Source organism: Pseudonaja textilis, chromosome 2 (assembly GCF_049901715.1).
Source record: "Pseudonaja textilis isolate UNSWEBS1 chromosome 2, rPseTex1.2, whole genome shotgun sequence".
NCBI classification, from domain to species: Eukaryota; Metazoa; Chordata; class Lepidosauria; order Squamata; family Elapidae; genus Pseudonaja; species Pseudonaja textilis.
Genome location: NC_141991.1, coordinates 4466318 through 4481863, shown reverse-complemented (window position 1 = coordinate 4481863; position 15546 = coordinate 4466318). Strand labels below are relative to the sequence as shown.

Sequence of the window (15546 nt, the reverse complement as noted above, 5' to 3'; positions counted from 1 at the left end):
GAAGGTCCCATCTTCACGTTGGCAGAGAGGGAGCCCCCTGGTGGCTTCTCTAGGCAATGCAAAGGTCCTCTTGCAATGGGGGCGGGTTGCTGAGGATGATGGGGGAACGGGTGGAAAGTGCACGGTGAGATGGAGAATAAAAAGGATTTTGGTCTTCGTACGAAGTATGACAACCCAAAATAATTGCATGGACTGTTGGGGGGGGGGCATTCTCCCCCCAGGAGAGGGGAGGGAGGCAGAGGAAGAAGATGAGAGGAAGAGAATATTTGGAATACTCAATGATCTAATGTACTGTAACTACATAGCCCAAAAGGCATTAAGAGTTGTTAACCTAATCCTACCTAGCTTTTTCTCTGGTGATATCACACTACTAACTAGAGCATACAAAACATTTGCTAGACCAATACTCGAATACAGCTCATCAGTCTGGAACCTGCATTACGTATCTCATATTAGCACAGTGGAGAAAGTCCAGAAATATTTCACAAGAAGAGTTCTCCGCTCCTCTACTCGTTGTAGAAGACCTGATGCCACCAGACTTGAAATTCTAGATCTAGAAAACCTTGAATTACGCCGTCTTCGGTCTGATTTAAGTATGGTATATAAAATTGTACGTTGCAATGTCCTACCTTTCAATGAATACTTCAGCTTCAACCATAACAACACAAGAGCACACAATAGATACAAACTCAAGGTTAACCGCACCAAACTTGATTGCAGGAAATACGACTTCAGCAACAGAGGGGTCAATGTCTGGAATCCTCTACCTGGCTCTGTGGTTTCTTCCCCAAACCCCAAAAACTTTAACCTTAGGCTGTCTACTATTGACCTCACCCCTTTCCTAAGAGGCCTGTAGGGGGCGTGCATAAGCGCAACAACGTGCCTACCGTCCCTGTCCTATTGTTTCTTTTTTTCTTCTTATATGTACCCTTTTCATGTATTCATAACTATGCATATACTTATACCTATTATCTCGTAAGCGATTGACAAATCAAAATAAAATAAATAAAAAAGTTGTGACACAGCCAACCCTTTGAACAAGAAGAGAGGAGGAGAAAGAGGAGAGAGGATAAGAGAAGACAAGACGAGAGAGGGGAGGGGCGGGGAAGGAGGGGAAGAGAGGAGAGGGCAGGAGAAGAGAAGAAAGAAGAAAAGAGGATAAGAGAAGACAAGACAAGAGAGAGGGGGAAGGAGAACAATCCACCGATGGAACGGAAGTTGCCTTCAGAAGTTGTGCAAGCTTCATCCCTGGAGGCTTTCAAGAAGAGACTGGACTGCCCTCTTGTCAGAAATGGTGTAGGGTCTCCTGCTTGGGTGGGGAGGGGGGTTGGACTAGATGACCTACAAGGTCCCTTCCAACTCTGTCAACCTGTAATCTGCCCCCGCGCCCCACCCAAATCCACTCCCCTATTGCAAGAGGTCCTTTGCATTGCCCAGAGAGCCCACCAGGGGGCTCCTTCTGCAAACACCAGGGATTTTTTTTGCAGAGAACAAACTGAGCTTGTGCAGATCCTTTTTTTTTTAATTCCCAGGCGAGGGTCTCTCTTCTGCACCCTGAGATGTGTCAGAGCAAGGCAGGAAGTGAGTGACATCAGGAAGAGTCTGGCCTCTCTAGGAATCTGCTCTCTCTTTTCTCTCTCACCTTGGCCAGAAGGCAAAGAGGCTGGATTGGAAGCGGAGATGGACCAACAGAAGTGACTCTCTGGGTGAGTGTCGTGGGAACTCGGCTTGGTGGGGAGGAGATGGAGACGTGCAAATTCTTCATCCAGGTTCCATCTGCTGAACCTTGGGAGGGGGGAAAGAGAAGAAAGATCCCAGTAGCTTTTCTCATACACACGCACACACACACACACACCAGGAAGAAATCCAGATCTCTGGAGATGAGGATGCAAAGAAAGGCAAATCCTTTCATACACACACCCCTTCCCCATTTTCCGAGAAAAAGGCCACGGAGAGGGAGGGGTTCACATGGCAAGGCTCAACCTGGAAAATGTCAGAATGGGGATGGTCTTTGGGCTGCAGCATATAGATAGAGTGGAGTGGAGTGGAGTGGAATGGAATGGAACGGAATTCTTTATTGGCCAAGTATGAATGGACACACAAGGAATTTGTCTTGGTGCAAATGCTCTCAGTGTACATTAACAAAAGATACATTCATCAAGAGTCAAGAATCATCAGGCACAACACTTAATAATAATCATAGGGTACAATAAGCAATCAAATCAGAGATAGATAGATAGATAGATAGATAGATAGATAGATAGATAGATAGATAGATGAATAGAATAGAATAGAATAGAATAGAATAGAATAGAATAGAATAGAATAGAATAGAATAGAATAGAATTCTTTCTTGATCAAGTTTGATTGGACACACAAGGAATTTGTCTTGGTGTAAATGCTCTCAATGTACATAAAAGAAAAGATACATTCATCAAGAGTCAAGAATCATCAGGTACAACACTTAATAATAGTCATAGGGTACAATAAGCAATCAAATCAGAGATAGATGATAGATGATAGATAGATAGATAGATAGATAGATAGATAGATAGATAGATGATAGAATAGAATGGAATGGAATGGAATGGAATGGAATAGAATAGAATAGAATAGAATAGAATAGAATAGAATTCTTTCTTGATCAAGTTTGATTGGACACACAAGGAATTTGTCTTGGGGCAAATGCTCTCAATGTACATAAAAGAAAAGATACATGTGTCAAGAGTCAAGAATCATCAGGTATGACACTTAATAATAGTCATAGGGTACAATAAGCAATCAAATCAGAGATAGATAGATAGATAGATAGATAGATAGATAGATAGATAGATAGATAGATAATAGAATAGAATAGAATAGAATAGAATAGAATAGAATAGAATAGAATAGAATAGAATAGAATAGAATAGAATTCTTTCTTGATCAAGTTTGATTGGACACACAAGAAATTTGTCTTGGTGCAAATGCTCTCAGTGTACATTAAAAAAGATACATTCGTCAAGTCAAGAATCATCAGGCACAACACTTAATAATAGTCATAGGGTACAATAAGCAATCAAATCAGAGATAGATAGATAGATAGATAGATAGATAGATAGATAGATAGATAGATAGACAGACAGATAGATGATAGAATAGAATAGAATAGAATAGAATAGAATAGAATAGAATAGAATAGAATAGAATAGAATAGAATAGAATAGAATAGAATTCTTTCTTGATCAAGTTTGATTGGACACACAAGGAATTTGCCTTCGTGCAAATGCTCTCAATGTACATAAAAGAAAAGATACATTCATCAAGAGTCAAGAATCATCAAGTACGACACTTAATGATAGTCATAGGGTACAATAAGCAATCAAATCATACTAGGAAACAGTCAATATATATAGTAAGGATACAAGCGACAAAGTTACAATCATACAGTCACAAGTGGGAGGGGATGGGTGATAAGGAGTGATGAGAAGATTAACAGTAATAGTAGTGCAGACTTTGTAAATAGTTGGACAGTGCTGAGGGAATTATTTGTTTAGCAGAGGGGTGGCATTCGGGTAAAAACTGTTCTTGTGTCCAGTTGTTCTGGTGTGCAGTGCTCTATAGCGTCATTTTGAGGGAAGGAGTTGAAACAGTTTATGTCCGGGATGTGAGGGGTCTGTAAATATTTTCACAGCCCTCTTTTTGATCCGTGCAGGATGCAGGTCCTCCATGGAAGGCAGGTTGGTAGTAATTGTTTTTTCTGCAGTCCTAATTACCCTCTGAAGTCTGTGTCTGTCCTGTTGGGTTGCAGAACCAAACCAGACAGTTATAGAGGTGCAGATGACAGACTCAATCATTCCCCTGTAGAACTGGATCAGCAGCTCCTTGGGCAGTTTGTGCTTTCTGAGTTGGCACAGAAAGAACATTCTTTGTTGTGCTTTTTTGATGACATTTTTTATGTTAGGTGTCCAAGATAGTTGTTAAGCGAGTGTTGTCCCACATTTCAGCCTTTCTTGCCACAGATGTTAAGTTGAATCACTGCAGTTGTTAAGTTAGCAACACAGTTATTAAAGGAATCCAGCTTCCTCATTGACCTTGCTTGTCAAAAGGTTCAAAAAATATGATCATATGACCTTAGGACATGGTAACCATCAAAAATACACACCAGTTGTCAAACATCTGAATTTCGATAAAGTGACCCTCGAGATGCTGCAATGATTGTAAATGTGAAAAACAATTGTGTCACATTTTTTTAATGGTGGTGTAACTTTAAATGCCAAACCAATCTTATTTCATTCTTCAACACAGTGACTAAATTAGTAGATCAGAGAAATACTGTGGACATAATATATTTAGATTTCAGCAAGGCATTCGACAAAGTAGACCACAACCTACTTCTTAGTAAGCTAGAAAAAAGTGGAATAGATAGCACCACCACTAGAGGACTCGCAACTGGCTGGCAAACCGTACTCAAGGAGTAGTCCTTAATGGGTCTAAGTCTACATGGAGGGAAGTAAGCAGTGAGGTGCCACAAGGTTCCATCTGAGGCCCAGTACTCTTCAATATCTTCATTAACAACTTAGATGAGGGAATAGAAGGGGTATTTACCAAATTTGCAGATGATACTAATCTGGCAGGAATAGCTAACACCCAAGAATATTGGCTCAAGATCCAGATGGCTCTTGACAGACTAGAACACTGGGCTGTATCTTAACAAAATAAAATTCAATGTAGAGAAAAGTAAAGTCTTACCCTAAGGCAAGAAAAACCAAAAATACACTTATAGACTGGGTGAAACCAGGCATAATAGCAGTAACTGTGAGAGGGATCTCGGAGTCTTAGTGGACAACCAGCTAAATAGGAGCCAGCAGTGTGCAGCAGCAGCCAAAAAAGCCAATGGAATCCTAAGTTGCATTAACAGAGGGATACAATTGAAATCAAGTGAGGTACTAATACCAGTCTATAAAACCTTAGTAAGGCCACACCTAAAGTATTACATCCAGTTTTGGTCACCACATTATAAAAAAGATGTTGAGACTCTAGAAAAAGTGCAGAGAAGAACATCCAGGATGATTAGGGGACTGGAGGCTAAAACATACAATGAAAGGTTGCCGGAGCTGGGCATGGCTAGTCTAGTGAACAGAAGGACCAGGGGAGACATGATAGCAGTCTTCCAATATTTGAGGGGCTGCCACACAGAGGAAGGATTCAAGCTGTTTTCTAAAGCACCTGTAGGCCAAGACAAGGAATAATGGATGGAAACTGAACAAGGAGAGATTTAACCTGGAGATAAGGAGAAACTTTCTGACAGTGAGAACAATCAACCATGGTACAGAAGTTGCCCTCGGAAGTTGTGGGAGCGTCATCAGTTGAAACTTTCAAGAAGAAATTGGACTGCCATCTGTCAGAAATGGTGTAGGGTCTCCTGCTTGGGTGGGGGATTGGACTAGATGGCCTATAAGGTCCCTTCCAACTCTGATTATCTGTTATCTGATGGTCAATAAATTAATAGGATAGGATAGGATAGGATATGGGATGGGATAGGAACAGGAACAGGAATAGAATAAGAGAATTGGAAGGGATTTTGGAAGTCTTCTAGTCCAACCCCTTGCTGAGATAGGGTTCAGACAAATGGTTATCCAATCTCTTCTTAAAAACTTCCAGTGTTGGAGCATTCACAACTTCTGGAGGCAAGTTTAGGAAGATTCTTCTTAGTTCTAGGTTGCTTCTCTCCTTGATTAGTTTCCACCCATTGCTTCAAGGACTACCTGTAATCCTACCTGACTGACTCCACATTATCTTTTCTTTCCTCATAATATTTCTGATAATATTACCTGCCTGGGTCTTTAAAGAGTCAAAGCTTCAACCTGTGTGGGAACGTTCTAGAAATGACTTTCGTGTTGTACTCAGGTGTAGCATCTGAAGCATCTTGTGGACCTTCTCTTTATATAATCCAGGTCGTATGGAGGGGAAGTCTTTGGAGAACCAAGAGATCTGTTATCCGTATTTGGATCTGTGATACAGGGGGGGAAATGGAGGGACAACACCCAGAAGATCAAAGTGAAAAGGTTGGGGAGACCCAAGCCACAATCGGACAGAAGATCCTGGAGAAGGAAAGCATCCATTCAGAAGTCCAGTGTTGGCAGTTCAGGAGCATCCAGTACCAAGAGTCGAAGGGTCCCCGAGAGATTTGCAGCCACCTCCACCATCTTTGCCGTCAGTGGCTGCAGCCAGAAAGACGCACAAAGGCTCAGATGTTGGACCTAGTGATCCTGGAGCAATTCCTGGCCCTTCTGCCTCTGCAGATGGAGGGCTGGGTCCGGGAGTGTGGAGCAGAGACCAGCTCCCAAGCGGTGGCCCTGGCAGAAGGCTTCCTGTTAAGCCGGGCAGAGGAGGAGAAGCAGGAAGGAGCACAGGTGAGAGGACTTCATCTTTTCAGCTTTCAGAGATGTTCAGTTCACAAAGTAGAATAGAATAGAGTAGAATAGAGAAGAGAATAGAGTGGAGAGTAGAATAAATCAAATAGAGTAGAATAGAGAATAAATACTGTAGAGAATAGAGTAGAATAGAGAATAGAATAGAATGGAGAGTAGAATAAATCAAATAGAGTAGAATAGAGAATAAATACCGTAGAGAATAAACTAGAATAGAGAATAGAATAGAGTGGAGAGTAGAATAAATCAAATAGAGTAGAATAGAGAATAAATACCGTAGAGAATAGAGTAGAATAGAGAATAGAATAGAGTGGAGAATAGAATAAATCAAATAGAGTAGAATAGAGAATAAATAATGTAGAGAATAGAGTAGAATAGAGAACAGAATAGAGTGGAGAGTCAAATAAATCAAATAGAGTAGAATAGAGAATAAATACCGTAGAGAATAGAGAAGAATAGAGAATAGAATAGAGTGGAGTAGAGAATAGAATAGAACAGAATAGAGTAGAGTAGAGTAGAATAGAATAGAATATAGAATAGAGTAAAGAATAAATAGAGAATGGAATAGAGTGGAGTCAAGAATAGAATAGAGTAGAATAGAGTAGAGAATAGAGTAGAGTAGAGAATAAATAGAATAGAATAGAGAATAGAATAGAGTGGAGAGTAGAATAAATAGAATAGAGTAGAATAGAGAATAAATAGAGAATAGAATGGACAATAGGATAGAGTAGGGTAGAATAGAAAATTAGAATAGAATAGAATAAAATAGAATAGAATAGAATAGAATAGAATAGAATAGAATAGAATAGAATAGAATAGAATAGAATAGAATAGCGGAGGTGGAAAGAACCTTGGAGATTTTCAAGTCCAACCCCTGCAGGAAATCCTTTCAGACAAATGGTTGTCCAATCTCTTCTTTAAAACTTTCAGTGTTGGAGAATTCACAACTTCTGGAGGCAAGTTGTTCCACTGGTTAATTGTTCTAACTCTCAGGAAATTTCTCCTTAGTTCTAAGTGGCTTCTCATAGGACTATACCTCATGATTCTGAATGAAAGTAATAGATGTTTAACTCTTTGGGCAATGTATCTCCTTCCAGAAATATTTTGGGATAATTCTTTCCTTCATCTTCATTGATGAATACCGAGAGATTAAGTTACAAAGCTGAGGACAGAGCAAAATGAGAAAATCCGGTTCATTTTGTGTGCTGTTTCATTATTTTCCATTCTTTGTGTCCTGGGATACAACAGGGCCAGGGAAGCTTCTTGGAGGCCGTCATGGAAAATCCAGAGGAAGAAAGGGAGCTCGGGGGCATCTCCAGGGAAGATCGGCGCTGTAACACTTCAATAGGTGAGGAAAGTTCTTCAAAGCTCCATCTTTCATTCTTTGTGGACTCTTTGGTGCAATCTCTCTGTCAACCCTGAAGCTGGCCTGACTGAGGCCATTTTGAGACTTCAGTGCTGACACACTGGAGAAGAGGGATAGGGAGTGGGGAAATAGCTGGAGTGTTGTAGTCAAAACAAAATGATTTCTCTTGGGAACCAAGGACATTCCTGAAGGAGGGGGTTGGAGTCATCTGGCAACTGGACAGTATCCTGATTGGACCATGTGACTAATTGTTTGAGAAAGTGACAAGCGTTTACTTTTAATTAAATTACGGGAATAGTCAGAGTCGGTTTTCAACCAGCTTGTGCCATGACATATACAATAAACCTATTGTCAGGGCTCCAGTAGATACCCTCATTTAAATCATGAATCTCTAGCCGAACTTCCAAAACTTAAGATTTATTAGGAATAAACATGGCGGCACTGCCTGGGTGTAGCTGACTCCGAGGCACATTATTCGTTGTCACCCTTGACCCTGGTTTCCCCCCACCGCTGGGTGTATCATAAGTGATATTCTCCAATGGGACACATCCGTAGCCAAGAGTCATCAATCATACTCTCCAGTTAGAATTTTGCGCAGCTGAAACTTCGGTCGCCTGGAAACTATGAAAACATTTATGGAATGCAGTTTTGGTTTTGCAATCTGCCTTCACTGCTCCTCCCTCCCTTTCTGTTGGCAACTCTAAAAAGACCATAGACATATTTTATGAGTTGACATCTATTCTTTGAGGAAATTGCCTGCCTCGGAGTTTTGTTTGCTATGGGTATGTTCCTTGGAACCCTGACAATCTTCCCCATATTTTATTAACAATGTTGTCTGAAGTCTCCATTGCTTTTGTCTCCCTTACAGACAGTGAGATGACGTCCATGGTGTTTGTAGGATCTGCTCCTTTGTCTACCGTCTTTGAAAGAGCGGGTGAACCTCCAAGTCAGGTAGGAGGAGAAAGAGCAGACAGGTTGTAGGGGAGCCTTTGAAAGCCTCCTGTTCCTGGGATTGAGCCTCTTTCGTTGGCCTGGTTTTTTTAATGGGGACATTTCATTTCAATGTTCAGGATCTTGTATCCTTCGAGGAGGTGGCTGTGTATTTCTCTGATGAGGAATGGTCCCACCTGGATGCTGATCAGAAAGTCCTCCATGGGGAGGTCATGCTGGAGAATTCAAAGAATGTCGCCTCTCTGGGTAAGGACCTTTTGCTCCATATCCTTGTCCCCACAACTCATTATTTCTGGATATCATCTATATTGAGCCAATGTCCCTCTTATGGGCCTACTGATGTTCTGGAACACAACTAGAGTAGTATTAGTACCTCACTTGATCTTAATTAAATCTCTCTGTTAATGAAATTTAGGATTGTGTTGGCTTTTTTGGCTGCCACCGCACAAGAGGAGGGTGCTGTTAGGACTCGAACAGGCACACCCATTCAAATCATAAGTCTCTAGCTGCACCTTTCAGAGAAAAAAAGATTGATTTATTAGGAGTTGACATGTTGGCATTTCCCGGTTACAGCCAACTCTGACACATCATTCATTTCTCTCTGGACCCTAGTCTTCCCCCCACCCCCTGGATGTATATTCTCCAATGAGACACATCCATAGCCAAGAGTCATCAATCATGCTCTCCAGTAATAATTTTGCATGCTAGAAGCTTCGGTTGCCAAAGCGATTATCTGAAGCATTTAAGGAATACGCTGCTTTCCCCCACTCTCTTTCCACTGGAAACTGAAAAGACCAAAGAAATATTTTTTTTTAATTGACATTCGGCTCCCCTCACTTCTTGAAGGTGACTTGTGCAACACATAAAACAAATTTATTGCAGGTATAGGACTTAGGGTTGCGAACCCTCCCCAGGCTTGGTTGGGTTTTCTGCATGGAACCTCGTCACAAGGTGATCGGGTTGGATGTTCCTACTCTTTATCCAAGATGCCTCTGATAAGCGGTAGTCTTCCACTTGATTAAATATTGGTGTCTTCTGTGCCACCTCGAATCGAGGATTCGCTGCACCTCATAATGGGTTTGGTTCCCTATGACCACTGGGTCTGGGGTTTTTTTAGTTGAAAGGTGCATTGTATGACACATACACATATACACACACCAAATGAATTGAGAGCTTCGAGATTCTGCGTGAAACTGCAGATTTTCTCTATGGAAGCTCAGAATTGGAGCTTTAAAAAACCCACCACTCATTTTTAATCTCTGCAACCATGATGTTAAATCACAAAGTCATTAAGCCAAATGTAGCAGTCATTTAGTGAAGCCATTGTTTACTCTGAGGCAGGGGTGGGCAAGCTATGGCCCACGGGCCACATCCAGCCCGTTGGTCATTTTAATACGGCCTGCCTCTGAAAAAAAATTCCCCTCTGAAAAAAAAATTGGGGCTGGCCAAAAGAGACCCCGTGCTGCGCGCCATAAAATCGCACACACAACACGGAGCTGGGCAGCCGCTTCATTGGTGGCAGGGCTGAGGTCGCCGCCCAGGGAACGCCCACTGCTTTCCCTCCGCCCAAGCTCCGCTCAGGTGTCCGTCTGGGGCTGTCAGGAGTTGCTACCATGGGCGCAGCTCTGCGCAGCTTCAGTCCCGCGTTGCCTTGGGAAGGGAAAGGCAAAACCAGGAGCCGCTGAGCCTGAGCCTCCGGTGCTGCTGCTGCCGTTGCAAAGCGCCACCGCGGCTCTTCCTTTTTGCCTTTCCCTTCCCGAGGCAACCTGGAAATTGTGTTTCAGCAAAAATGTATATTGCAATCATGTGACTGCGGGACACCACAAATGGCCATAACTCTGAACTGGTTACCAAGCACCCAAAATGACCTTGAGGCGAGGACCTGGCTATTAGAACTTTGAAACTAGGTCATAAATAGCTTTTGGGGGGTCCATCGTAACTTCAAACAGTTGCTAAATGGTCTTAAGTTGAGGAGTACCTGTATTTTACATTTGAGATAAGAACTGGGCAAGCACACATAGCTATGTTTATATGAGATTCCAATTTTTTACAACTTTTCTACTACTGTACTGAAAAACAGAAATTATTCATGTCCCTGCTTTGCAATTTTATACACAAGAACTTGCGTGTATTTGGTTGTCCTTAGTGGTCATTTTATGTTGGTCCATGGAACAGCCTTGAAAAATACTAAACGATCAATTCCGGTTTAATCCCCTTTTATAACCTTTCCTTAGCCTTGCTATATTTTCATTCTTCTCTGCAGAAAGAGCTCACGGGCAAGAGGAAAGAAACTACATGCAGCAATTCCACACACATCATCCCAAAGGAGAGGAAGATAAAAAGAAGTTGGCCAACAAAACAGGATCAAAAGGTTTGGAGAGGAAGCAAGTCACCAAGGGAATCGACAAAAAATCCATTTTCCCATGTGCCGCTGCTCAAGACTTTCTCGCCGAGCAAAAGGATCGAGAAAAAAAGAAGAGAAAATGTGCAGGGGGCAACTTGAAAGTGTGCAAAGACAGATTTGATGTAAGCAAACCTTACAGGAGCCACCTGATGGGAGAAAAATATCCCTGCGGGGAGGCAAAAAAATATTCAGATTGGACTGTCTCTACCCGTGGAAGCATCCATGTGGAAGAAAAGCTATTATATAGGTGCCGGGAATGCGGAGAAAGCTTCGGCAGCAACAATTCCCTCATTTCCCACCAAATAACCCACACAGGAGTGAAACCCTATAAATGCATGGAGTGTGGGAAGAGCTTCAGAAAACGCAGTTACCTTACTTGTCACCGAAGGATCCACACGGGGGAGAAACCCTTCAAATGCGCAGAGTGCGGGAAGAGCTTCAGCAAGAACAGTTCACTTACTTACCATAGAAGGATCCACACGGGGGAGAAACCCTTTAAATGCGTCGAGTGTGGAAAGACCTTCAGTAAGAACAGTTCCCTGACTTCCCATACCAGGAGCCATTCGGGCGAGAAGCCGTATCGGTGCCTGGAGTGTGGAAAGAGCTTCCGGTGGCACAGTCAGCTGACTTCCCATAAAAGGATCCACACGGGGGAGAAACCCTACGAATGCACGGAGTGCGGGAAAAGCTTCAGCACTAGCAGCAGCCTCACTTCCCATAAAAGGCGCCATTCCGGCGAGAAACCCTACGAATGCCCAGAGTGTGGGAAGAGCTTCCGAGGTAGCAGTGCCTTTGCTTCTCACAAAAGGATCCACACGGGGGAGAAGCCGTACAAATGCACGGAGTGTGGGAAAATCTTCCGAAAGAGCAGTTCCCTTGCTTCCCATAGAAGCATCCACACAGGGGAGAAACCCTACAAATGCTTGGAATGCGGTAAGAACTTCCGGGAAAATGGATCCCTGACTTCTCACAAAAGGATTCACCAAGGGGAGAAACCCTATAAATGCACGGAGTGTGGAAAGAGCTTTAGCCAAAGCGGGAATCTGATTTCCCATAAAAGGAGCCACTCGGGTGAAAAACCATACAAGTGTGCGGAGTGCGGGGACAGTTTTATGTGGAACAGTCAGCTGACATCACACAGAAGTCTCCACACAGGGGAGAAACCGTATAAATGCGCCGACTGCGGGAAGACCTTCAGCGACATCAGTCACCTGACTTCTCACAAAAGGATCCACACAGGGGAGAAACCATATAAATGTGCGGCATGTGGAAAGAGCTTCAGCCAAAACAGTTCCCTGATTCTCCACGAGAGGATTCACACTGGGGAGAAACCCTATAAATGCACGGAGTGTGGAAAGAGCTTCCGTGAAAAGAGATCTCTTCATTCCCACAAACTGATCCACACCGGGGAGAAACCGTATAAATGTATGGAGTGTGGAAAGCACTTCCGTGAAAAGAGATCTCTTCGTTCGCATAAACTGATCCACACAGGGGAGAAACCGTATAATTCCTTGGACCATAGGAACGGCTTCAGGAAGAGCAATTCCCTTATATCCCATCAAAGTATTCACTCAGGTGAGAGCTCTTAGAAATATGAGCTTTACCTGGTTCCATCCTTACATCTGTTCTTGGCCTGAACTATGTGAAGTCCTTCCTTTGACTCCTGAATTCAATTTGTACACCGCCAAACCAGTGGTGGGATTCAAACCTTTTTATTACCAGTTCTGTGGGCGTAGTAAAGGAAGGATATGTAAAATCTCCAGTCAGAAGTGGTATGTGCTGGTTCTCCGAACTACTCAAAATTTCCGCTACCCGTTCTCCAGAATGGGTCAGAACCTGCTGAATACCACCTCTGCGCCAAATTCAACGATTCAGTGAGATTCTCAAGAAAACAAAACTATTTAAACTATAAAAACAATGCAACCATAACAGAAGAATGCACTCATCCAAATGCTTGTAAACTTGATAAGTAGCAAATACAGAAAGATTTAATTTCTTGAAGAAAAACTTAAAACAGAATCCTGCTCAAGTATTCAAATTTTGAGTAGTTCGCCCTGTTCAGGACCAGTCCAGTTGCAGAATAAGAAAAGTGGTGTCATAACTGTCACCCCACTAGTGTTTCCAGCGGCAAACAAGGCAAACAAGACGAACCACAGCAAGACATTGGTAACACACGTGAGGCTGGAAGAAGCAACACATGTTCCTGACAAACATTCCTCCCAACAGCGTCTCTTTAAATGTCATTCCTCAAGTCTTTGGGTTGACCCGTCCTCTCCATTCTTCATGCTCAGGGATTGGGGGGGAGGTAATTGCTTGTGGCCAGAGCTCCACTGCTCTGCTTCTGCCCTGTCCTTCCCCCTCACCTGGTCGTTCTGTGCCCCCTCTCCCTCACTGATGACCTTTCCCAGGCCCGAAGGACCAAGGACTGCCTCGTCTTGCTCCTCCGGTCATTCCTCCCATTGGCCCTAGGTCTGTCGCGTCCTCCTCTTCAGACTCAGGCTCGACAGGGCCATGACATATATATTCTGACCCCAACTTGTTCCAAGGATCTCCAGGCGGAGATAACAGCAAAACCTTTTAATGATTCTTTACGAATTCCATTCCTTCCCAGTTAAAAGGCTGTTTCAAAATAATTGTCTCTGATAAGAATGAGCCTTGCCAAGGTTGTGCAAGGCTGCCAAGAACACTAGATAAATATTGCCGAGAAATATTCCAAACACAAAAAGTCTCCAAACACAAAGTAAGAGAGCCTGAACGTCCGCAAGGCTTGAGTGCAAAAACTTCTTTGCTTCCTGCAAAGAACTCCGGTTTCTCCGCTGGCTTTTTATCTCTTAAGGGAGGGGCCATTACCTTGCAGCCTTACTCCCGAGTCACCCATGCTGCTGCAGCTGCTCTTCGAGCAGCCCTGCGCACACGGGCACTGGGCACAGGCTCCTCGGTGACCTCTTCATCACTGCTGTCAGCCTCCACAATGTCCACAGGCAGCACTCCACTCCCTGATGGTCCTGGCCCCATCCCTGCATCACACGCAGGCCCCTCATCTGAGTCCTCACTCTCCAAAACCTCCGTCACCTGCACCTGCTGCCAGCGAATCACAACAATATATATTAAGCCATGAGTAAGTCCACCCCGCCCCATAGTAAGTCCTAAATGTACAGGGTGTAGAACATTAACAGAATGGAGATCGCCGAGAAGATGGGAGTGAAAACAAGAGGCTGCTTTCACATGAATTGTGTATCATGATGGTGTTTGATTGGACAAGTGCCAGGAGTTGTGATAAAAGGACGTGCTGGTGTGGGCAGGCTTTGTTCAATGTTATTAAAGGGACTGGGAATTGTAATATGGTAATTCAGTTATCATGGAGAATGAGGTACCATACATGATGGGTGTCTTGGTTATTATGGTAGGTGTGATGCCCCCCTTGGCAATTGTCACATATTTAGGACCTTTGCTGTGTCCCAGGGTCATGTGATCCCCTTTCACAACATTCTGATAAGCAAAGGCAATGTGGAAGCCAGTGTCACGGCTCCGGCAGTTACCCCCATTTAAATCATGAGTCTTGAGCCAAACTTCCGAAACTTCAAAAGGATTTATTGGGAGTTAACATGCCAGCACTGCCTGGGTGTAGCCGACTCTGAGACACATAATTCATTGTCATGCTTGACCCTGGTTTTCCCCCCACCCCCTGGGTGTATCGTAATTCATATTCTCCAATGGGACACATCCATAGCCAACAGTCATCAATCATACTCTCCAGTTAGAGTTTTGCGCGGCAGAAACTTCGGTCACCTAGTTACTATCTTTGAAAACATTTATGGAATGCAGTTTCGGTTTGTAAGCAGCTGCACTGCTCCCTCCTACCTTTCTGTTGGCAACTATAGACCATAGAAATATTTCATGAGTTGACAGCCAGATACATTTAACAACCATGTTAGAACCCCAGTGATTCACTTAACAACTCTGGCAAGAAAAGCCATACAATAGGACAAAGCTCACTTAACAAATATCCAACTTAACAACTGGAATTTGGGGTTTAATTGTGGTTGTAAGTCAAAGATTGCTAGTAAACTGCATTTCTCACAATGTATAGAAATCTATTTCCTAGTCTCTAATTTATCCTCTTAAAATTCATTTTCCTAAATAGATACACACCACACCGGGTTAAGAAAACCAATTTGCAGGAAACTACTGTATAATTAGAAAGGATGAACTGGGATTAAAAAAAGTTGATTTCTTTTATAAAAACTTAACTTTATTCATTTGTCATATTTTATAATCCATCCTCAAGAGCTCAAGGATGAGACACAAAGACATAATACCGATCACTTTTATTAAATGATTTAATGATATACCTTATGGTCAAACTGTGACAACAAAATAATTATAGACCAAAGACATTAAGACAAAACACA

The 15546-nt window shown here is 42.9% G+C and overlaps 1 protein-coding gene across 2 annotated transcripts; it reads left to right on the top strand.

Moving 5' to 3' along the window:
- Positions 1 to 1532: 1532 nt before the first annotated feature.
- LOC113450389 (uncharacterized) lies at positions 1533 to 14435 on the top strand. Of its 2 annotated transcripts, XM_087927863.1 has the most exons (6): positions 1533 to 1706; positions 5937 to 6395; positions 7662 to 7761; positions 8648 to 8730; positions 8850 to 8976; positions 10994 to 14435. In XM_087927863.1, the coding sequence occupies exons 2-6, from the start codon at positions 6012 to 6014 to the stop codon at positions 12721 to 12723; spliced, it is 2424 nt and encodes an 807-aa protein (XP_087783989.1). In that variant the 5' UTR covers positions 1533 to 1706; positions 5937 to 6011; the 3' UTR covers positions 12724 to 14435. The 2 variants fall into 2 exon arrangements, with proteins under 2 accessions (XP_087783989.1, XP_087783990.1); XM_087927864.1 differs by lacking the exon at positions 5937 to 6395.
- The last annotated feature ends 1111 nt before the right edge of the window (positions 14436 to 15546 follow it).